Here is a 23,080-nt window from a genome sequence, read left to right as displayed (position 1 = left end):
TGTCTGGTAGCTATTTTCAAAGCTGACCTGTCTTAATTTTACTTTTTTTGGTTAGGAAAGCAACACTAGTCACCAAAGACAAATATTTAAAGGCATTTTAAGCTAATTTTATTTGTTATAGCTCAAATTTGCCATCATTAAATATTATAAGCTTTAATCATATATCTTTTGAGATGTATATTCATTTCAGCCTTTGAAGCAAATTTTACATCTATGTAAGAATTTCACCATATGAGAATCCTAGTTACCTCTGAAAAGTATAAGAAAAAAAGTTCTGGTAAATATCTTTATTTTGAATCTATTATAAAAGGAGGTTATATTCATTTCTTAAGCTTTGGATTTGTACCCAACTAACTGTAATAGTTGTGTTAACAGCAAGAATAGGATATTAGTGTTCTAAAACTGACTTGTGAAAATAATATGGGGTTTTTAAAATGAAAATCATTTAACTAATATACAGCATCCATTGAAGTTGGATGGAAAACAGCCAAGGTTCTTTTAAGGGATAACATTCTCTTCAGTTTTGCTAAGTAGCTTTTCTTACATTCGCATTAGCATTTCTGTCCTGGGCATTTTTGAATTTCTAGTGCTTTTCCTTGAGAGTTTTTTCTTAACCCATTCAATCTTTTATTTAACTTATTTTTTTCAAGCTTTTCTTTGTTTCCATAATGAATATTTGTGAGATTCTTGTATTTTAACAATTTCCATAGGTGCCATTTTACTAATTTTATTAGTAATATTTAAACATTCCAAAATACAGGCCTAAACAGCATCATGACGTTTTAGAGCTGGAAGGGGCCCATGAGATTAGTGGAGAAGTGTACCATTAGAATATTCGTTAATTGTATACTTTTTGTTGGCAGTGTAGTGATGTCCAATGATCCCTGCCCGCTAGGATAGGGTTTAATTCAGTCAGTATAATTACCAGTATAAGGGGTAAAACCTTTTTGGAACAAGATGAGATCTAAGAAGTCTTTTAAAATGTCAGCATAGTGGAAGTAGTCTGTTTTATTTTTCCCTAGACACAAAAGAATAAGGAAGTAGGGAGATTTTCAAGGAGGATTCTTAACAATTTTACCAGTTTGTAAGGAAGCAGTAGGGAATATAGACAGCTTTTTCTTCTAGTTTTTGTTTACTCTACTGTCAGCTTAATTTTTACAAACCAAAAATGGGATGGGGAGGTGAGTAACAAATACTAGTTGCTTTATATGTTTGACCTTAATCTTTGTTTTTCTAGGGAATTGACTCTCTTTTGGAGTAAACTGCAAAGAAGAATCGACCCTTCTTTAGACACGTTTTTGGAGCGCTGTCGTCAGTTTGGTGTCATAGCTAAAACACAGCAGCATTTGTTTTGCCTGATTCGAGTTATACAAACTGAAGTGAGTAATTTATGCTTTTTATGCTGATCGTCCTGGAGGCAAGAAATTAGTAGGGAGATAACTTCTGCCAGGCAGCTACTTTTAGATAAGGGAAAATGGGAAATGATGGGGTTTAGTAAGATTATGGACTTGGACATATCTTGCTGTTTCTACAGATTGACTTCTTAGGAACCTACAGTTTTTCTTAATGGAAAATAGTGATTTGAAGTGACAGACCACTGGAGGAAAGGAAGATTATGTTTCTTGGCTGTCACCTTCACTGCCCTTTATCTGCTTTTTCTAGAACGGTGTTCTGTATCTTACATGCATGTTTCTTTGCCAATTAATGTAATAATTATAAATGAAGAAAATATAATTGTATTTTTCAACTCCTTGAGGATGGAGTAATACCCTTTCTAGGTTTTGGAGTAATAGAACAGTTCCAGAATTGACTGTACACAATTGTAAACTTCTGTGCAAATAGAAAACAAGTTAGATATTTTTAGGAAATAACTATTTCCTAAAATGGAATGAAGTGCCATATGTAAAACCTTGTTTTTTGAGTTCAGCCCTATAGACGTATGCTAAGACTACCAGCCCAGAGATTTGGGATTAATCTTATGCCATGCTGTATTTTTGTTTTGTTTTTAGTATCTCTTCCTGACTGAGCTCTGTATACCCATATCTATAATGGCTCGTGGGTATGTTCTATGGGTTACTTCTTTGACAACATCTAAGGGATGATTATACTAAAGTCAAGGCACAGTTGTATCTTTGATACTCCCCATCTCCTTTAACGCAACCTTCTATATCCTGTACTTTATTTGAAATATGTTGATCTAGCCTTCTCCAGTGAAGATATAAAAAGATAAAACAGTTATCAGAAGCAAATTCATGGTCAGATAAGTTAGGTGATAATTATTTCTAATCCCTATGAATGAGGTTGTGTTTCCTATCACAGAAAGAACGTGTTCAAGTAATTATAGAACTTGCCTTGTTTAAAAAAATTAGTGTTACAGCTGGCCTTTAAAATGTTTTGTTTTATTTTTTAATCTTCAAGGGAAATATTAGTTTTATGTTGCTGCGTAACTAATTACCACAAACTTAGTACTTAAAACAGCACCCGTTATTAGCTCACAGTTTTGTAGGGCAGAAGTCCAGCACAATGTGGCACAGTTTGCTACTCAGAGTATCACAAGGCTGAAATTGAAGTGTCAGCTAGGCTGAGTTTTTACATATACGCTCTTTGGAAAATTCACGTCTAAGCTCAATTTTACTGTTGACAGAATCCTTTCAATTGTAGTTCTAAGGTCCTCATTTTCTTGTTAGTTGTCAGCCATGGTCTGTTTTCAGCTCCTAGAAGCCTCCCTCATTCCATGCCTTCGTTTTTAAGCCAGCAAAGGCCAAGGGAATCCTCCTTTGAATCTGACCTCCTCCATGTCTGACTTCCAGACCTAGATTTAAAGGACTCGAGTGATTAGGTCAGGCCCACCTCGGTAATCTACCTGTCTTTAGATCAACTGATTTGAGGCCTTAATTACATATGTAAAGTCCCTTTTGCTAGATAGCATAACATATTTACAGTTCCGTTTACACTCAAGGTGGGGAGATTATATAAAGGTGATGGTCACTAGTGGTCATCTTAGAATTCTACTTACTACAAGGAACCACAGAAAAGGGGAAAGCTGCTAGAAGACTAGGGAAAGTGAGTTTCTGACACAGACCAAGGAATCTGCTGTCCATCTGTATAACCAGAACCCGTGTCTCTTTAATTCCAGTCTAGGGCACTTTCCACTATAATCCTCATTTATGATATTTAGCCTGAAGGTAGAAAAGATATGGACTGGTAGGTGGAAGAGGAGTGAGTGTAGAATTCCTTTCAAATTAAGACACTCACCTGGGCCAGCCCCACTGGTCTTAGTGGTTCAGTTCAGTGCGCTCTGCTGCGATGGCCTGGGTTTTCTTAAACAGCCTAATCTTGTTGAAATGGGTAAAATTTGTGACATCGTTAAGAACGCTTTTCAAAACAAAAAAAGAAACTAGAAATAGCATTATACATTTTGAACACGTATACGAAGAAGTTACTTGTAAAAGTATTGGTGAACAAATCAGAATTAGGATATGGAATGTGGAGCTAAATTTTGAGGAAGTTGATGGACATGAATAAATTGGTAGGTTTTAAACCAGGAAGCTGAAGGAACAAAGAGTGGCTTGGCATATTGTATCAAGGGCACGTGGGATATAGCCAAATCTGTTAAGCTTTGGAGTCAGTGTAAGCTGTAAAGTGGTTAAGAACTCAGGTTTTGGGAAAAGATTACTTTGTTTTAATCCTTGCTTCTCTGCTCACTAACTGGTGACATTGGGCAACTAACCTTCTGAGCCTTCGTTTTTTCACCTATAAAATGAGGATGATGTATGCAAAGAGTTTATTTAGAATAATGCCAAGGGGGCTGGCCCTGTGGCCAAGTGCTTAAGTTCGCATGCTCTGCTTTGGTGGCCCAGGGTTTCACCAGTTCAGATCCTGAGCACGGACATGGCACTGCTCATTAGGCCACGCTGAGGCAGCATCCCACATGCCACAACTAGAATGACCCACAACTAAAAATAAACACCTATGTACCAGGGAGCTTTGGGAGAAAAAGGAAAAATGAAATGTTTAGAATAATGCTGAAGATGTAGTAAGGGTTCTATAAATTAATGGCAATCATTTCTTTGTGTTCCCAGCATTTAGAATGGTACCCTACACAGAATAATTGCTAAGCAAACTGATTACTGATTTGAATGGTGGAATTTTTCCTCAGTTATTTTACATGGTGTTCTGTTGAATATTTCTATGTGCCAACTTTGTAGTAATCACTTTATGTTATTTTCTTTCATTTTTATAACATTAGGAGGAAAATCTAATACTACCACTACTATTATCGTTTTACAGTGGAGGAAACTGAGGCTTAGAGGAGTTAAGAACTTGTCATTGTAGTGAAACTGGGGTTCAAAGACTTGAAATTCTAAGTTCTTAAGTACTGCATTTTAGGCCACTCTGCCAAATAGATCCCACATTTCTTTGCTCGTATTACTTTTGCATTCCATTTCAAGCTCTCACATAAAAGAGTCATCTAGTATGCACTACCTTTTTATCACATATGACCAGATTTTTTCTCTGATTTTTGACTGGTTTCTTAGAACTTGCTGCTATATAGAGATTTTCTAATTTCTGTTGTTTTCCCGTAAGAAGCTGAGATTCAGTACACCTGTAACTATAAAGTACTAATTCTTTTGGGAGGAAATGGGGAGAATTATTTTAGCCTTAAGGTTTTGAAAACACCCAGGTGTTCATGACACATGAGTTTCTTAAATTGAGTTCAATTTTAGACTCACTTTTATACATATGTTTCCTCTTGCACCCATTTATTTAAGGTCTATCTTTCCTACCCAGCTTAAGACAATTCTTTTTTGAATCCTTCAGTGACCTTATTTATCCTAAATTCCTTTGAATTCATGTGGCTTTATTATTTATACATTTGGCATATAGGTAAATTCCTTGAAGGTTAGGGAGTGATTTAATATGCACTGCCTTGTAAAGTTGGATGCTCTGTTAGTGTACATTGTTGTTGTTCATGGTTGTAGCATATAATTCAGTCCTTTGCATGTTGAGACAGGAAGGATCGAAATGTAACTTGCAGGAAGAAAGATTTAAGATAAAATTTAAGAACTCTGAAAGTTTTGAGAAGTTTATAAGATATATATCAGTGAAAGTTATGTCATGTTTCCATAATTTAAAAAAACTCCTTTCTTCCCTGTTTCTTTATAGGCACAAGATGCAGGTCTTGGGGTGTCGATTTTACTATGTGTCAGAGCTCTTCAACTCAGATCAAGTGAGGATGAAGAAATGAAGGCATCAGTTTGTAAAACAATTGCTTGTCTTTTGCCAGAAGATTTAGAAGTTAGACGAGCCTGTCAGCTTACAGAATTCTTAATTGAACCCAGTTTGGATGGATTTAATATGTTGGAAGAACTGTATTTGCAACCAGATCAAAAATTTGATGAAGAAAACGCACCAGTTCCAAATTCTCTCCGATGTGAGCTTTTATTAGCTTTAAAAGCCCACTGGCCTTTTGATCCTGAATTTTGGGACTGGAAAACTTTAAAACGACACTGCCACCAACTCCTAGGACAAGAAGCCTCAGATTCTGATGATGATCTAAGTGGCTATGAAATGTCTATTAATGATACAGATGTTTTAGAGTCATTTCTCAGTGACTATGAGGAAGGTAAAGAAGATAAACAATATAGAAGAAGAGATTTGACCGATCAGCATAAGGAGAAAAGAGACAAAAAACCCATTGGTTCTTCAGAAAGATACCAGAGGTGGCTTCAGTATAAATTTTTCTGTTTGTTATGTAAGCGGGAATGTATAGAGGCCAGGATTCTTCATCATTCTAAGATGCATATGGAAGATGGAATTTACACCTGTCCGGTTTGTATTAAAAAATTCAAGAGAAAAGAAATATTTGTTCCTCATGTGATGGAACATGTTAAAATGCCACCAAGCAGAAGGGACCGCTCTAGAAAGAAATTACTGTTGAAAGGCTCTCAAAAGGGAGTTTGTCCCAAGAGCCCCTCTGCAACTCTGGAGCAAAATCAGTCATTGAATGAACAAGCCAAAGGAGAGTCTCATGAATATGTCACATTCAGCAAATTAGAAGATTGCCACCTGCAAGACAGAGATTTGTACCCATGTCCTGGCACAGACTGTTCCCGTGTGTTTAAGCAGTTTAAATACTTAAGTGTGCATCTTAAAGCTGAACACCAAAATAATGATGAAAATGCCAAGCACTACTTGGATATGAAAAATAGAAGAGAGAAGTGTACTTACTGTCGTCGACATTTCATGTCTGCTTTTCACCTGCGAGAGCATGAACAAGTACATTGTGGTCCTCAACCTTATATGTGTGTATCTATAGATTGCTATGCCAGGTTTGGATCAGTGAATGAACTGCTTAACCATAAACAAAAACATGATGATCTGCGTTATAAATGTGAATTAAATGGCTGTAATATTGTTTTCAGTGATTTGGGACAGCTTTACCACCATGAAGCACAACACTTTAGGGATGCGTCTTACACATGCAACTTTGTTGGCTGTAAAAAGTTCTATTATTCCAAAATTGAATACCAGAATCACCTCTCAATGCATAATGTTGAAAATTCAAATGGAGATGTGAAGAAATCAGTGAAACTTGAGGAGCCTGCAGCAGGTGAAAAGCAAGATTGTATTGATCAGCCTCATCTACTTGACCAAACTGATAAGTCACATTTACCTGAGGATCTTCTTTTCTGTGCAGGATCAGCTAGTTCTCAAATAGAAACTGCAGAAAATCTGAAAGAAAACAGTGACAGTAATTCTAGTGATCAGTTAAGTCATAGCTCTTCAGCTTCCATGAATGAAGAGTTAATTGACACACTGGATCACTCTGAAACCATGCAGGATATATTATTATCTCATGAGAAAGTCTTTGTGCCCTCCAGTTTAAAAGAAAAATGTTCCAGTGTGGCAGTTTGTTTTGATGGGACTAAGTTTACCTGTGGTTTTGATGGTTGTGGTTCCACATACAAAAACGCAAAAGGGATGCAGAAGCATCTACGGAAGGTTCATCCATACCATTTCAAACCGAAGAAGATAAAGACAAAAGATCTCTTTCCCTGTTTGGGTAATGAACATAATCAAACAACTGAAAAGTTTGATGCAGAACCTAAACCCGGCTCAGATACAAACAGTGACTCCCCAGATGAAGGTCTAGATCACAATATTCATACTAAATGTAAACGAGAACATCAAGGTTATTCCTCAGACGTTTCCATTTGTGCTTCTAAAAGGCCATGTACAGAGGATACCATGTTGGAACTTCTGTTACGCTTGAAACATTTAAGCTTGAAAAACTCAATAACACACGGATCTTTCTCAGGGTCATTGCAGGGGTACCCATCCAGTGGTGCTAAGTCTCTTCAATCGGTTTCACCTACTATCTCAGACCTTAATTTTCAGAATCAAGATGAGAATATGCCAAGTCAGTACCTTGCACAGTTGGCAGCTAAGCCTTTTTTCTGTGAGCTTCAAGGATGCAAATATGAATTTGTGACCAGAGAGGCTTTGTTAATGCATTATCTTAGAAAGCATAATTATTCAAAAGAGAAAGTCCTTCAGTTAACCATGTTTCAACATCGGTATTCTCCATTCCAGTGTCATATTTGCCAACGGTCATTTACGAGAAAAACACACCTTAGGATTCATTATAAAAATAAACATCAAATTGGCAATGACAGAGTAACTCACAAACTATTAGATAATGAAAAATGTGATCATGAAGGCCCATGCTCAGTAGAGAGGTTGAAGGGTGATTGTTCTACAGAACTTGGAGGGGTTCCCAACAGTAACTCTGAGAAGCCACACTGTCATTCTAAAAAGGATGAATGCAGTTCAGAAACAGATTTGGAGTCATCTTGTGAAGAAACAGAAAGTAAAACATCTGATCTTTCATCACCAATAGGTAGCCATAGAGAAGAAGGAGAAGGAAGAGAGGGGAGAGGTAGCAGGAGAACTGTTGCTAAAGGAAATCTCTGCTACATTTTGAATAAATACCACAAACCATTCCATTGTATCCATAAAACTTGCAACTCCTCATTCACCAATCTGAAAGGCTTGATTCGCCATTACAGAACTGTACATCAGTACAACAAAGAACAGTTATGTTTAGAGAAAGACAAAGCAAGAACCAAAAGGGAACTTGTCAAATGTAAAAAGATATTTGCTTGCAAATATAAGGAATGTAACAAACGCTTCCTGTGTTCCAAAGCTCTTGCTAAGCACTGTAGTGACTCTCATAACCTAGACCAGATTGAAGAGCCTAAAGTGCTTTCTGAAGCTGAATCTGCGGCAAGGTTTTCCTGTAACCAGCCTCAGTGCCCTGCTGTTTTTTATACTTTCAGCAAGTTGAAGCACCACTTGATGGAACAGCATAATATTGAAGGAGAAATACATTCAGATTATGAAATTCATTGTGATCTTAATGGCTGTGGCCAGATTTTCACCCATCGCAGTAATTATTCTCAACATGTATATTACCGACATAAGGACTATTATGATGATCTGTTTAGAAGCCAGAAAGTGGCAAATGAAAGGCTGCTAAGGAGTGAAAAGGTGTGTCAAACAGCTCATACTCAGGGGCATGAACATCAGACTACCAGGAGATCATTTAATGCTAAGGCTAAAAAATGCGGCTTAATCAAAGAAAAGAAGGCTCCAATTAGTTTTAAAACAAGAGCTGAAGCCCTCCATATGTGTGTGGAGCAGTCTGAGCACACTCAGTACCCCTGCATGGTTCAAGGATGCTTATCTGTGGTGAAGCTGGAGAGCAGCATAGTGAGGCATTACAAACGTACCCATCAGATGAGTAGTGCCTATTTAGAGCAACAGATGGAAAAACTTGTCGTTTGTGTTAAATACGGTACCAAAATTAAAGAGGAGCCCCTTTCTGAAGCAGAGCCCTGTATAAAGAAAGAAGAAAATACGAGCTGTGAATCAGAGCACACAAAGCACAGCCATTCCCCAGGTGACAGTGGCATACCTGTCCAGAACATTGATTCCCTTCATCCAAGTGAAAGGGATGGAGGTCAGAAAGGATGTACAGAAGGCAGCCCAGTATTTGATGCAGGTACTCTGCTGTACAGAGGAACTTTGAAATGTAATCATAGTTCAGAAACCACTTCTTTGGAACAATGTAATATAGTTCAGCCGCCTCCTTGTAAAATAGAAAATTCCATACCTAATTCTGATGGGACTGAAAGTGGGACTTACTTCACAAGTTTCCAGCTGCCTTTACCAAGGATCAAAGACTCAGAAACTGGGCAGCAAAGTTCAGGGCAAGAAAACACTGTAAAAAATTTAACCCATGTCCCAAAAGAGAATTTTAGGAAGCATGCACAGCCCAGGTCATTTGATTTGAAGACTTATAAACCTATGGGATTTGAATCTTCATTTCTGAAATTTATTCAGGAAAGTGAAGAGAAAGATGACGATTTTGATGATTGGGAACCTTCAGAGCACTTAACATTAAGTAATTCTTCACAGCCCAGTAATGACTTAACAGGGACTGTTATGGCAAACAACATGGTGAATGACAATGACCCTGAAGTTGACATACCTCATTCTTCCAGTGACTCCACAATTCATGAGAACCTGACTGCAATCCCACCTTTAATAGTAGCTGAGACAGCAACAGTTCCTTCCTTGGAAAACCTGAGGGTCGTATTGGACAAAGCATTAACAGACTGTGGAGAGCTTGCCTTAAAACAGCTTCATTATCTTCGGCCAGTGGTTGTCCTTGAAAGATCTAAGTTTTCCACACCAATTTTAGACTTGTTTCCAACAAAAAAGACAGATGAGCTTTGTGTCGGAAGTTCCTAAGTAGCAATTTTGTTTTAGAAACAGACTGGCTCCAACACTGCAACATGGGGACAGTTGCCAACTCGAACAAAGGCTGAGAACCAACCACACCATTGTTTTAGGGTAGAATAGGCTGTGTATTTACATGAATGTATAATATCTATGTCAGCAGTATTGGCTGAGTCCATTAGCTCTCCAGTTGGTTTATTGATTGGGTTTTTTGTTTATTAAAAAAAATGGAACTGTACTCTTGTTTGGTGCTAATTAATACATCAAAATATATTGGGGCTTCCTTTTTCAAATTAAGTGTGCATGATTGTATATGGAACAAATACTAAGATCCCAGGGTGGGAGGGCTAGGGAAAGGGATACGGAGTTCTTACTTGACTTGAATGTGCACCTGAGGGTGCTTTGTGTAATATATTGTACACTACAGCATCTTATATTTTTTGAGTTGAGTTTCAATAAATTACAATTTTTCACCCATTTCTTGTTTACTCATAATGAGTTTTCATGCCACCCATAAAGTGGAATTGCACTTGTATTTTCTGGAATGTGCACTTATATTTTATCCCAGTAGTTTTTCATTTCTTACTAACCAAACCATTCAGATCAAGCTTCTTTTTGAGTAACTGTTGTCTTGAAATTTTTGTGGAAAGAAAATTCTAAGATTGAGTAATTAGCTCTAGGAGTCATGCTAGCTCTCAAAAGAGGATGTCCAGGAATTGTCCAGGTAGAAAGGAGAAGGTATGCCAAGCAGAATGTGAAGGGCATAGCAAATTCAGATGTTCGAAGTCATGTTTCAGAGACCTACAAATAATTTATTAGGCTGGCAGTAAAAGGAGGGCTCTGGGGTGGATGGGGTTATTGTAGAAATGGGTAGGCAGGAACCAAACCGTGAACACTGAGGAGTTCGGAACTGAGTCCATAGGCAGCTGAGAGCCTTTGAAGGATTTTAAACAAAATAACGATAATGTATAGATCACTTGAAATGAGTGATTTGAGGGGCAGAGGATGGAAACAGTAGATAAGGACTGTTGAAGTAACTGAGGCAAACTTGGTGAGAGTCTGTACCGACAGTTGCAGCAGAGGGAAGAGGAGATGAAATTGACAAGTTTAAAGAGGATTGTTGAGCCTTTGGTGAAAAAAATACGTTTTGAGGAAAACTTAAAAGATTCATAGTGATGCAACCAGTTGTGGAATTACAAGAGGAAGGAATGGGTTTTTGGGAAGAGGGTGGAAAGCCAAGTTGAGTTTGGTTTTTGGATGTGTTGAGTTTCAGTGGACTGTGGTACATCCAGGTCTAATGATAAGGAAGGCAATGTAAATACAGCAGCTTTATTCTCTGTTCCTTTTGAAGTTTTCAGCCACTTTCATTAGCTAGCAATGAAATGACTCAAGATACTCATAACGTCCCTTTCTTGAGCCTGCGGTTAGGATTTTAAGACCTTTTCTCTGACCCTTACACCTTGTTTCCTTGTTTTGTTAGCTCTTCAGAACTTTCACTCTGCCAACTCCTCACCCTAAGAGTCTAAAGCACCCCCCATCCACAAGTTGTTTTTTGGCTCAGATTTCAGTAGGTAACAGAAGAGTCTTACATAAGAATCTGTTGAAAGAAAAAGTGGCAGAAACAGTGGAATGTGTTAGAGGCTGAGACCACTACTGACTTCTTGGGACCTCGAGCTAATTTCTTCTGTGAGCTTCAGTTTCCTCACTTAAAAAATGAGGGGCCCGGCCCAATGGCGCAGGGGTTAAGTACGCACGTTCTGCTTCAGTGGCCCGGGGTTGGCCAGTTCGGATCGCTGGTGCGGACATGGCACCGCTTGGCAAGCCATGCTGTGGTAGGCGTCCCACATAGAAAGTAGAGGAAGATGGGCACGGATGTTAGCTCAGGGCCAGTCTTCCTCAGCAAAAAGAGGAGGATTGGCAGCAGTTAGCTCAGGACTAATGTTCCTTAAAAAAAAAAAAAGGAGGTATAGGTGATCATCTTGAAAGGTCCTTTTCTGTAATCTGAACATGAGAAACAACTAGTGCCCTCATTTTTTAAGTTCCTCCTACTAGAGATTTTTAGCCCAGAACAAGAGAAAACTGTAGTTTGCTTAAGACTGAACTATATCCATTCAGCCACTCCTAACTCCTAACCCCCTGGAAGGACCAGTGGAACCAGACCCTAATTTTTAGAACCCAATTGAAAGTTTGCTTCAATTAAGCCTAAATAGTTGATCCTAAGATCATTTTTTGATTCTGATTGGAGAAGCTTGGTTCCTTTGATCTTTACTGAAGACAGTGTTTTATGTTAAAACTAGCATGTGTGGTTATGTGATAATACAGAAGGTCAAAGGGTTATTTTTGAAGTTTTTAGTACGCTCATTTTTACTTGATGTTTCTGGGATTTGTCCCAACCCTGGCACAGACTGGAGGCACTGACTTTATTTCAAAGAGTTTTTGAATTCAAGAATGCCCCTTAAAATGATAGGTGGAAATCGAGAGTGGCTGACACTCATTTTTCCCTTTTACCCACAATTCTCTTGCTTCACTGTTTCCCCATGTTCATGAGCACATGTGTGAAAGATGGTGGGGAATGATGGAGAGGAAAGTTTTTGATTAGCCTTCCTGGGGATTCCGTCCCCAACCTATCCTCTGTCAGTCCCAGGCTGCCTATTTCTGAGCTGCACTGCCAAGGACATAGTCACTGGATGACAGAGTTAGTCGTTAACCATACATTTCAGTACATGCATACTCAAAGACAGTTCCAGATGCTTTGGGAGGTAAAAATACCAAAGTAAACTTGTTGAAGTGTCTGCCATTGTGGACTTTTAATGTGAGGGCTAGAGTAGCTTAAACATTGTTAAAGTGTGGCAGTGGGCCAGCAGCACAGGCATCACCTAGGAGCCTGTCACAAGTGTAGAATGTCAGGCTCCACTCCAAACCCTCTGGACCAGCATCTGCATCTTAGATCTCCAGATGATTCACAGACGCAGAAACGTTCTATCAGCAGTGACCTAGAACACGAAGTGGGAAGTGCTGTGAGAATTCAGGATAATCACACTTTTTTTAGCTCTGTACATAAAATTATCTTATTGAATTTTCATAACTCCATGAAGTAGGTACTGATAGTATCCTTATTTGACAGATTGAAAACTTAAGATAGAGATGAAGTGTCTTGCCAAGCTGATAAAAGCTAGGAAGAGGGGGCGCCTAGCTGCCAATCTCCACTGACTGGGAAAATATTAGGGAGGGGAACTTAAGGTGAAGGAAGGGAAATGGAAAGTTGCAGGTGGTATTTTAAGTACCAAAAGGGGGCTGGCGTGGTGTCTTAGTGGTTAACTTCTCGTGCACTGTTTCGGCAGCCTGGGGTTTACAGGTTCAGATCCTGGGTGTGGACCTACACACTGCTCATCAAGCCATGCTGTGGCAGTGTCCCACGTATAAAGTAGAGGAAGGTGGGCACGGCTGTTAGCTCAGGGGCAGTCTTCCTCAGCAAAAAGAGGAGGATTGGCAGCAGATGTTAGCTCAGGGCTAATCTTCCTCAAAAAAATAAAGTGCCAAAAATACCACAGTTCTGTCATTAAACTCTGTTGTTTGTGAAAGTGAATAGTGGGAAATAAAGTTCAAAGCGTAGGTAAAAGCCAGGTCATGCAGATCCAACTCCAGCCGTACAACCAGTGTTGACGTTTCCTCGTTTGAGAAAGAGATGGAAAACTGCTGCATGTTGTTTCTGTGAATAACATGTGACCTATGAAGAAGTCCGTTTTTCTTTCTGTAAGAACCTTCTAAAAGTCAGAAAACTTGCCCAGTCCCCTCTCCACCCCACAGGAGACTGTGATGCCTCCTGGCTTTATACTAATTCAGGGGCAAAGCCTCCTATGACAAAGCTGAGATTAGAAAGAGTGGCCCACTCTACTCTGACCTGCTTGGTCTACACCTGCAGGGGTAGATTCTATGACAGACTGCAGTTGGAGGTCTGGCCCACTTTGAGGAAGGTAACCAGGATAGTCAGGAGATTTAAAAACCTGTCAACCTGTATTTGGCAGGTTTAGCCTGGAAAGGAAGACAGGAGGCACAGGAAAGCTATAGCCAAATATTTACTGAGTACATACCATCTGCTAGCTCCTGGGGATGAGAGTGTCGAACGTCACAAAGTAAGTTTCCTGCGTTACGGAGATTAGAGTCTAGTGAGGAAAATGAAAATGATTAGTTAAATCAGAGTCCTGCAAAAGAAGCTCAGACCGGGGCTGGCCCGGTGGTGCAGCAGTTAGTTCACACGTTCTGCTTCAGTGGCCCAGGGTTCACCGATTTGGATCCTGGGTGTGGACATGGCCCCGCTTGGCAAGCCATGCTGTGGTAGGCGTCCCATATACAAAGTAGAGGAAGATGGGCACAGATGTTAGCTCAGGGCCAGTCTTCTTCAGCAAAAAGAGGAGGATTGGTGGCAGATGTTAGCTCAGGGCTAATCTTTCTCAAAAAAATAAAAAGCTCAGACTGGAAAAACTTCCTTAAGGAAGCAGTGCTTAAACTGAAACCTGAAGAATCAACAGGAATTAGACAGAGAGGATAATCTAATTATGTGCCAAGGCCTTGAGGTGCAACAGCTTGGTGTGTTAGTGACATTGACGAGTCTAGTATGGCTACAGTTGAGAGAATAAATGGGAAAAGGAAAGGAGAGAAGGTTGGATAGATAAGCAAGAACCAGGTATTTTAGTGCCTTGTAACCATGTTTTAGATTGTGGGTTTTGTTTAAAAGGCAATGAAGAACCTATTGAAGGCTTTTTTTTTCAATTTAAAGAGTGGCACCTGAGCTAACAACTGCTGCCAATCTTTTTTTTTTTTTTTTTCTGTTTTTTCTCCCCAAATCCCCCCAGTACATAGTTGTATATTTTAGTTGTAGTCCTTCTAGTTGTGGCATGTGGGATGCCACCTCAGCATGGCCTGACGAGCAGTGCCATGTCCGCACCCAGGATTTGAACCAGCGAAGCCCCAGGCCATTGAAGAGGAGTGCACAAACTTAACCACTTAGCCACGGGGCCGGCTCCCCTACTGAAGTCTTGAAAGTAGGTGTTGCATAAGTCATGAATTGCAGTGCATAAATCAAAAAGTCCAAATAGGACATGATGTGGAAGATTACTGAGTGGAGGTGACTGAGTGATGCCTGGCTGGATGGATAGATGGAGGATGACACTATTTAAAGGTGAGCTGAGATACCTTCCCTAGTAAGAAATTCATCACTGGAGGTATTCAGGTGTCCAAGAGGGGGTCAAACAATAAATGGGTTTTTCGAACTAGATTCTTTTTGAAGCACCTTATACTACTGAGATTTACAATACCTTGTATTTGGTTATAAATGTCACCACAAATAATAGTTGCCCTTATCTATTTATATAGTATGGTCCTTTTACACAAATTATCAAATTCTCATTACAGCTCTACAAAGTAGGAATTACTCCCACTTTACAAATGAAGATATTGAACCTCAGGTTAAGTAACTTGGCCAAGGTAACAAGGTTAGTGAATAGTCAAATAGCCAAAATTTGAACCCAGATCCATTGTACTCCCAAAGGCCTATCCTCTTAACACCTACTCTATAAAGCTTCTATATAAACAAGTACACAAATATGGTAATAGGCACTTGGCGAATAAACAGTTAAGGCTATAAAGATATTTGGAATTCTAAGGGACTTTGCATTCACTTAAAAATATGTTAGGAACTGGCCTGGCGGTGTAGTGGTTAAGTTTACGTGCTCAGCTTTGGTCGCCTGGGGTTCACAGGTTCGGATCCAGGCACAGACCTACACACCACTCATGAAGCCATAATGTGGCGGTGTCCCACATACAAAATGGAGGTTGGTACAGATGTTAGCTCAGTGACAATCTTCCTCACACACATGCACAATATGTGTGTGTGTGTATATATATATATATATATATATATATATTTATATATTCTTTTTTTAACACCTGCTATGTGCCAAGCATTGGGGATACAGGAGTCAAATGGACATAGTCCCTGTCTTCCTTGAGTTTACAATAGAGAAGACATATTAAAACAAAATTGCACAAGTAACTAATAGTTTTAAGAGCTTTGAAAGTGAAGTCTAAGGTGCCATGTAACCAGGATCTAATCTAGTGTAGGGAGTTGGGTAGTGATTCAGTTCTCACAACCCTATCTTTCTCGAAAAAGTTTCTGGTTACCATTCTTTAATGGTTTCTGACCTACGTTTAATCTGTTACAGTCCCAAGTCTTTTCTGAATAACTTTTATTCCTCGCTAGAGAGGATTCTGGCTCTGGTCAGTCACTAGCAGACTGTGGGTTTAACATCAGTAGCAGTCACTCCTAAATCAGGAGGTCATTTCACCCTGACGTAAGTACTATATATTTCCAACAGCATTCTGGACTCCATTTTCTGGATGTGTCTCTAATACATCAAATGACTTGCCATACCTCCTCCTTTTGCAAGAACAAAACTGTAATTTCTTCTCCCCCAGGCTTCCCAAATTCATGTTCTCTGTCTCAGTCAACCAGAAGGACCAAGTTGGAATAGCATCAGACAATATTTTTCTGAAAACTACTTGTCATAACTGGGCCTTTCTCTCCTTCCTTATTGTACCCCTCCTCTCGGTGCAAACCCTCCTCTGAATTCTTGCTGTCCTTGTAGTGGATCTTACAATTTAGATTATACACTGGTGTGTGAACTATGTTTTTTTCATTAAGCTTTTGGGGAACACATCATACATTTTATATTTTCCTTGCTGAGTAAATACGTACTAGTCAGTAAATAATTGATTTGATAACATATCACATAGGTTATGGTGCAGATAGCTAGTGTTCACAAAGTGCTTAGAAAATTATACCATTTGTTCCTAATATAAACCTTGTGAAGGAGGTGGAATCCCCATCTATAAAAAGATGAGGAAAATGAGGCTCAAATATGTTAAAAAGCCTTCCCAAATCACACTTTCTAAACAATAGTGACATATGAAAGAGGGGAATACTACAAAATGATCCATTAATAGCCTCCCTCCACATTTCCCGGGTAAACTATTCACTCTTTAGGAAAGCCCTCTTTAAGCGCATCTCCTCAAATCTCCACCGAACCTCAGCTTTCTCATTCGTCATGTGAAAATAATAACTGTCCATTCCATGGATTGTTGGAAATGTTCTATAATTTCACTCTCCAGGAGGGTAGCCACTAGCCACATGAGGCTACTTCAATTGAATTAAAATTAAATTAAATGTAAAATTCAGTTCCTCAGCCACACATCCACATTTCAAGTGACTAGTAGCTACCACAGTTGGACAGAGCAGACACAGAACATTTCCATCATTGCAGAAAGTTCTGTTGGACAGTACTGTGCTAGAGCTAGGACTTGCGAAAGATCAGAGAAAGCAATGTGACTGAAGTGCAAACCCAGGCCAGTGCCTGGTTGGTTTTGAGTGGGAAGTTTCACTGGGTGAGTGGGAAGCAAGCTGACCTTTGGAACAGTGACATCACAGAGCACAGCTCACAATGACTCCAGAACACCCCGGCTCCCAGGCTACTCTCCCTAGCTCATATCTAGGTTCCTGAAGCCTCTGCACATGTAGTTCCTGGAGCTGCTGTCTTACTGAAATGTCAACATCTTCATCTTCTATCTGGAACACCATCACGGATTATCTCTCTCTGAGCTCAATATGGAATTGGCTACAAGCAACTCTTCTGGGAGAGACTAGTGTGCCTCAGCAAACAAATTTGGGGCCACTAGATAATCTTGCTCCGGCTCTGCAAGTTGTCCTGGGGATTTTCTTTTTGATTTTGTTGGGAGTAGGAGTATATGCCTTATGGAAACAAAGTGTTCGGTCAATTCAGGTTATACTCTTTTTGTTACAGAGAAATTTAAATAGTTACAAATTGAAATATGATTAGTTCTCTCCCATATTGCTGCCACTCAGTTTTAAGACCATCAGATGAGCAAGGGTGAACCCTTGTCTCTCTTGGTTGAAACTAGGCTATCCTTAAAAACTTCTACCAATTAGATTTTGAGCATAAAAATGCTCTTTCTCACAATGGTCTTTGGCTTGTCTTAAAATAGATGAAACAAACAGGTTCATAACCTGAGAAGGCAGCATTACCCCCAAATTTGTTGAATCACTTATTCATCTTTGAGTGTCTTCTATGTGCCAGACACCATGTGGGGTACCTTTAATAGGAGTATAACTGGGATCTTGGGTTTGGCCTTTCTGTTCTCACGGTGCCACTGCTCTGTAACTGATGAGGAGGCATGTACATTCATGTGGTCATCGCGATGTTTTCATTATTTACTTGGTTTGACAAGATAGGGCTCTATAAATATACAAGGGCTCTTTTTGGGAGTAGGAGTATCATTGGGATTATGAGAAACATTTAGGATTTTACATCTGTTTAATCACCAATAATAATAGCTGTATTTACTGTATAGTCAAAATGCTATGAGAATCCCAATAATTCCATGAAATGGGTAGAGTTTATTTTCATATGACAAACAAGGTAACTGATGTGCATTGAGGTTTAGTGGAAATTTAAGGAGGTAGGATTTAAAGGAGACTTTCTTAAAGGGTGACTGGTTTGCTTGATAAATGCTGAGAGAAGTTATTACCGGATCATTTCGTAGCATTCACTTATTTTCATATGTCATTCCTGTTGAGGAATTGTGGTCACATGCATTCTCTTAACCTCTGAAAACCCTGCGTGGTAGGCAGGGCAGGGATTATCATCTCCATTTTGTAGGCGAGGGAACTTGGTTATCACCTATCTAAGTTGACATAGAATGTCAAAGCACATAAAAGCTGAGATTTGAACCCAATTTTTAGGATTCCAAATTCAGTTCTCCAAAATTTCATTTGATATAATCCAGCTGAACTCTATCCCCAATAGGGATATGTGTGTATACATATTCATATACACCAATTTCAGTTAGCTAGTAGAATATAAGGCAAAAAGGCAAACTCTTACCTGTAATTCTGGGTTCTTCTCTTGTTTGGTTAATGTTTAGCTCAATCACAAAGATGAATTCACAGCCCACTGAACACCTCGGCCAAGAAAAAGAGGTAGTATAATGAGTGGTAAATAGCATGGGCTCTCGGGTCAGATTTCTGGGGCTTCAATCTTGGTTTCATCACTTGCTGTGTGACCTGAGAACAAACATGCTCTAAACCCGATCCTTATCTATAAGATGGGGTTTGCTAACAGTGCCTTCCTCAGAGTTCTTGTGAGGATTAAAGGAGATGTGGTATAAAGCTTAGCACATAATAAGTACTCAATAAACAGTGCCAGTTACTATTAAAAAAAAAAAAGATGATTGGTTTTTTCTTATCCTGGCAGGAATCTATCTTAGTATAGTAAAAAAAATTTTTTCATGACCAGGAAGTCCAGTTTTTCAGACCACTGTGTTCTGAGAGAACAAACATGGAAGTCAGAATTCCTGGATTCCAGTCCTGCCTCTACCGTTTCCAAGTATATGACCTTAGACAACCACGGAGTCCAAACTGGAAATTATCTAAATGGTTATTCAGTTCTGTTTTTTCTACATAAATAGGTCATGCATAGGCAAGGAAACTCCTAGCACAGAGCCCCTGCATGTGGCAAAATTTCAGCAAATGGTATCTATTATTATAGTCTTTATTAGTTAAATGCAAATAATAATCCCTGACCTGCCTGCCACTCTGTTTTGTGGTGAAGACCAAAAAACAAAATAGATGTGCAGATGTTTTGTTAAACAGGAGGCTTGGCATAGGAATGAGGGATTATTGTTACTATTAGGTTTTCATTTTATTTTGCATCTATAGTAAACCGTGGCATTTCACATGAATAAACAAGTAACGTTCAACTTCTGTTTTATTTTAGAGAATACTGCTTTTTGTAATCACTCTCTACAAGCTTTACAAGAAGGGCTCAGATTTTTTTCAGGCTTTTCTGGTCAACCCAGAAGGAACTGTTCTCCCGAGTCAAGACAATAAGCTCTTCCTGTCCTTGGGTCTGCAAGAGAAAATTCTGAAAAAACTTCAGATGGTGGAAACCAAAGTGAAGGACCTGGAGGGGATGATCAGTTCCCAAATACCTTCCGTGAAGAGGGATTGCTCCTCTGAGCCCTACTGCAGCTGCTCCGACTGCCAGAGTCCCTTGCCCACATCAGGGTTTACTTCCACATCCGAAATGTGATGGACTCCAATCTTTTCCAGAAAAGCACTGTTTCCCTCATGTGTGCGGTGGTGTATCAATAAAGATAGACAACTATACTGAAATTACCCTGCAAGGACTGGCTCTCTATCCACCAGGGCCTAACTTCTTGTGTCTGTGGTAGTGTGATGTGTTTATGGGTGGTTAAAAACGTCTGGTATTGTGGTGCCCGCTTGGTAGGCTGGAGACTGCGGCAGCACTACAGGAAAGGATCGCCAAACTGGAATCCATGGGAGTGGGAAAAGAAGGGAAAGTCGTCAGGGATATGGCCTTGAGCTCCATGTTGAAAAAGTTGGATTGCATATAATAAAAACAGCAAGAAAGTGCTGTTTAAGGGCAATGCTGTGTAGTGTCCTATATAGGTAGGGTGGCCCTTGTGCTGGTCTTTGGCCCAAAGGTAAGTACTGTCTGTAGCCTGGGAGTCTCCCTGCATTAATTACTCAGAGGTGGGCAAGGATGGGGGTGGACATAAAGGACACTGACATAAAGGAGACTGTGTAATTTTGTCTAACTTTTACTGCTGCCTACTCTGTGCTAAGCATTGTGATAATCCTTGGGAATCTGTCTTGAGTGTTTCAGGAGCACTCAGTTTAGCTGGTCGGACAGGTAATTTCAGAACAAAGAATTGTAACACAGTGGAGTCATACCTTGAACTTAGGTGAATTCTGCTCATGTGAATCCCAGCTTGACAGGGAGGGGAGAAGGAAAGGAGGCGCCTACGTGCAGGTCCACTCCCGACTGGGGAGATGGGAGTAGATGGTCCCTTTAGTGGGTCTCAGATCACACATGCCTTATAGTCTGTGCATTTTTGCCACAAAAAATGTTTACAGTCATTGACACACTTTGTAACTATCTTTTTTTTAAATTAATTTATTCTTTTTTGAGGAAGATTAGCCCTGACCTAACTGCTGCCAATCCTCTTTTTGCTGAGGAAGCCTGACCCTGAGCTAACATCAGTGCCCATCTTCCTCTACTTTATATGTGGGATGCCTACCACAGCATGGCTTGCCAAGAGGTGCCATGTCTGCAACCGGGATCCGAACCTGCGAACCCTGGGCCACCGAAGTGGATTGTGCGAACTAACCCCTGCGCCACCAGGCCAGCCCCTAACTATCTGACGCCTAAATGAAAATATTCCATTTGGTGTGCAAATGAACAGTGATCTGTTGCCATACTGGAGGAAAACTGGCTATGCTGTTCAACAGGAGACAATATAGCAGTCTCCCAAGTGGCATCTTCTTAAGGGACTTCCAAGGGTAATTTTGATCATAACTTTTGTCCAGTGCACTGGCATTTAAATGCAACCCCTGTGTTAAGATGAAATTTCACTACACAGTGCAAAAGCAGCTCGGTGAATACAGGGTGGGGCTAGGAAAGGCTTTGAAGAGGAAGTGACACTGAGTTGTCCCATAAAGGGTTACATAGGCAGACAACGAAATGGAAGGTATTCCTGCTGATGGGATCATCGCTGAGCCATAAGAAAAACGAGTGGCCTGTGTGGAGAACAAGGAGAGTTTCAGGATGGCTGAAGAAATGGCTATTTCCAAAGCTACAGTGAAGGATTTTGGCTTCGGGGCAAGACACACCAACCTCATCCTCAAGTCAGCTTTAATTCATGATGTGGTGAACAGAACAGATGGGAGTTATCAACCCTGCCTTATCTGACAGTGTACGTGAGAAGTTTGTTAACTATGCTGCTGAAGGAGTGTCGTGCAATCTTTTGAAGTCAATGTCTCAGTTTTTTGTGCTGTCTAAATTTCAGCATCTTCCTGCGTAGTTCCAGGCATCTTGTCTTGGTGACTGCTCTGGGGTGTAGCAAAGGAAAGTGTCAGAAGAAGGGCCTAGAAGAGAAGACTGATGTCAGGTAATGCAGGGCCTTAAAGGTCATACCATATTGTTGGAAATGGACCTTTGTAGGCCATTAAACAGGGGAGTGACATAGATTTGGTAGTCTGCATGGGAGACAAATAGAATGAGCTAGATGCGAAAGATAGAACAGCCTGTGCATCCTGTTAGGGTGCACTGTGTGGTAGAAACTGATGGGGTCACCTCGTTCCTGGCTCTCAGCTCCCCAGAAAGGATGTGTGATTCACACCACAATCATAAGAAATTGCTCCCAAGTAGTCATTCCTAGTGGGGGTCATTCTTTTCTTGAGATCAGAGCACTTATGTCCAGGGCATCAGTTAAGGGACTTTAGATTCTTGACAAGCAGAGAGTGAAGGCAAGCTGGGGAAAGGGCTGGAGAGCTGCTTTACCCTTCAGGTTAGATGGGGAAGATGAACCGCCCTACACCAGTGTCCACACTTTGGGGAGGAGAATCCTTACTCTCCAAATTCAGTCTCTTTCCTTTGGCTAAAAACCCAGACAGGAGCCTGTTTTCAGACTCCCATTTCAGTCTCCACAAAGACCTCTATTAACACTATCTTTCTGCAAAGGGGAACAAGTAATTATTCACTTTCTATAAGTCACTTCTCTCTCCACTGCCACCACGCTAGTCCCGGCTACCATCATCTCTTACCTGGATTCTTGAAGTGGCCCCTTAATTGGACTCCCTGCTTCCATCTCTGTTCCCATTCAATTTATTCTTACACAGTAGCCAAAGAGACCATGTTACTCCTCTACTTAAAACCGTCCAATGGCTTCTTATTTTCCTCTGAGTACAAGTCAAGTTCTTTTTCTTTTTTTCGTAAGGAAGAGGTATCCTAAGCTAAAATCTGTTGCCAATCCTCCTCTTTTTTTCACTTGAGGAAGATTAGCCCTGAGCTAAGATCTGTGCCAGTCTTCCTCTATTTCGTATGTGGGATGGCTCCACAGCATGGCTGATGAGTGAGGTAGGTCCACACCCAGGATCCAAACCTGTGTGAACCTAGGCTGCCAAAGCAGAGGACACGGAACTTTAACCACTTGGCCATGGGGCCAGCCTCCAAGTCAAGTTCTTAACTAAAAAACTGTGCATGATGGCATGATCCTCACTCTCCCTCCTTTTTACTCTCTCCACTCTTACCACGCTCTTACTATTCCTCAAATATACTAAGCACTGTCTGACCTCAGGGCCTTTGCACTTGCCGTTCACTGTGCATGGCATACTTTC

At 40.2% G+C, this 23,080-nt stretch overlaps 2 protein-coding genes and 1 long non-coding RNA gene across 6 annotated transcripts in view; 2 read left to right on the top strand and 1 right to left on the bottom strand.

Moving 5' to 3' along the window:
• RLF (RLF zinc finger) overlaps positions 1-10,100 on the top strand; it is a 72,124-nt gene extending 62,024 nt beyond the window's left edge. For all 4 annotated transcript variants that reach the window (XM_070610050.1, XM_070610051.1, XM_070610052.1 and 1 more), the window contains 2 exons: positions 1,238-1,379; positions 5,167-10,100. In XM_070610050.1, coding sequence (XP_070466151.1) covers positions 1,238-1,379; positions 5,167-9,819 — 4,795 coding nt within the window. In that variant the 3' untranslated portion in view covers positions 9,820-10,100. The remainder of the gene's footprint in view (positions 1-1,237; positions 1,380-5,166) is intronic.
• Positions 10,101-12,662: 2,562 nt separating this feature from the next.
• On the bottom strand, positions 12,663-18,894 carry LOC139081933 (uncharacterized). Its single transcript, XR_011537444.1, has 3 exons — positions 18,765-18,894; positions 13,899-13,970; positions 12,663-12,800 (listed from the first exon to the last, which is right to left on the bottom strand). It is a non-coding gene; the product is annotated as an uncharacterized lncRNA (long non-coding RNA).
• On the top strand, positions 17,306-20,056 carry TMCO2 (transmembrane and coiled-coil domains 2). The gene is made up of 2 exons (XM_008524166.2): positions 17,306-17,642; positions 19,656-20,056. The coding sequence occupies exons 1-2, from the start codon at positions 17,406-17,408 to the stop codon at positions 19,968-19,970; spliced, it is 552 nt and encodes a 183-aa protein (XP_008522388.1). The 5' UTR covers positions 17,306-17,405; the 3' UTR covers positions 19,971-20,056.
• The last annotated feature ends 3,024 nt before the right edge of the window (positions 20,057-23,080 follow it).

This window comes from Equus przewalskii, chromosome 2 (assembly GCF_037783145.1).
Source record: "Equus przewalskii isolate Varuska chromosome 2, EquPr2, whole genome shotgun sequence".
NCBI classification, from domain to species: Eukaryota; Metazoa; Chordata; class Mammalia; order Perissodactyla; family Equidae; genus Equus; species Equus przewalskii.
This window is presented reverse-complemented; position numbering and strand designations above follow the sequence as displayed.

Coding starts and splice junctions, on each gene's coding strand:
- TMCO2 (XM_008524166.2), top strand. CDS start 17,406: ATGTCAACATCTTCATCTTCTATCTGGAACACCATCACGGATTATCTC. Junction 17,643..19,655: donor AAAGTGTTCGGTCAATTCAG/GTTATACTCTTT, acceptor GTTTTATTTTAG/AGAATACTGCTTTTTGTAAT.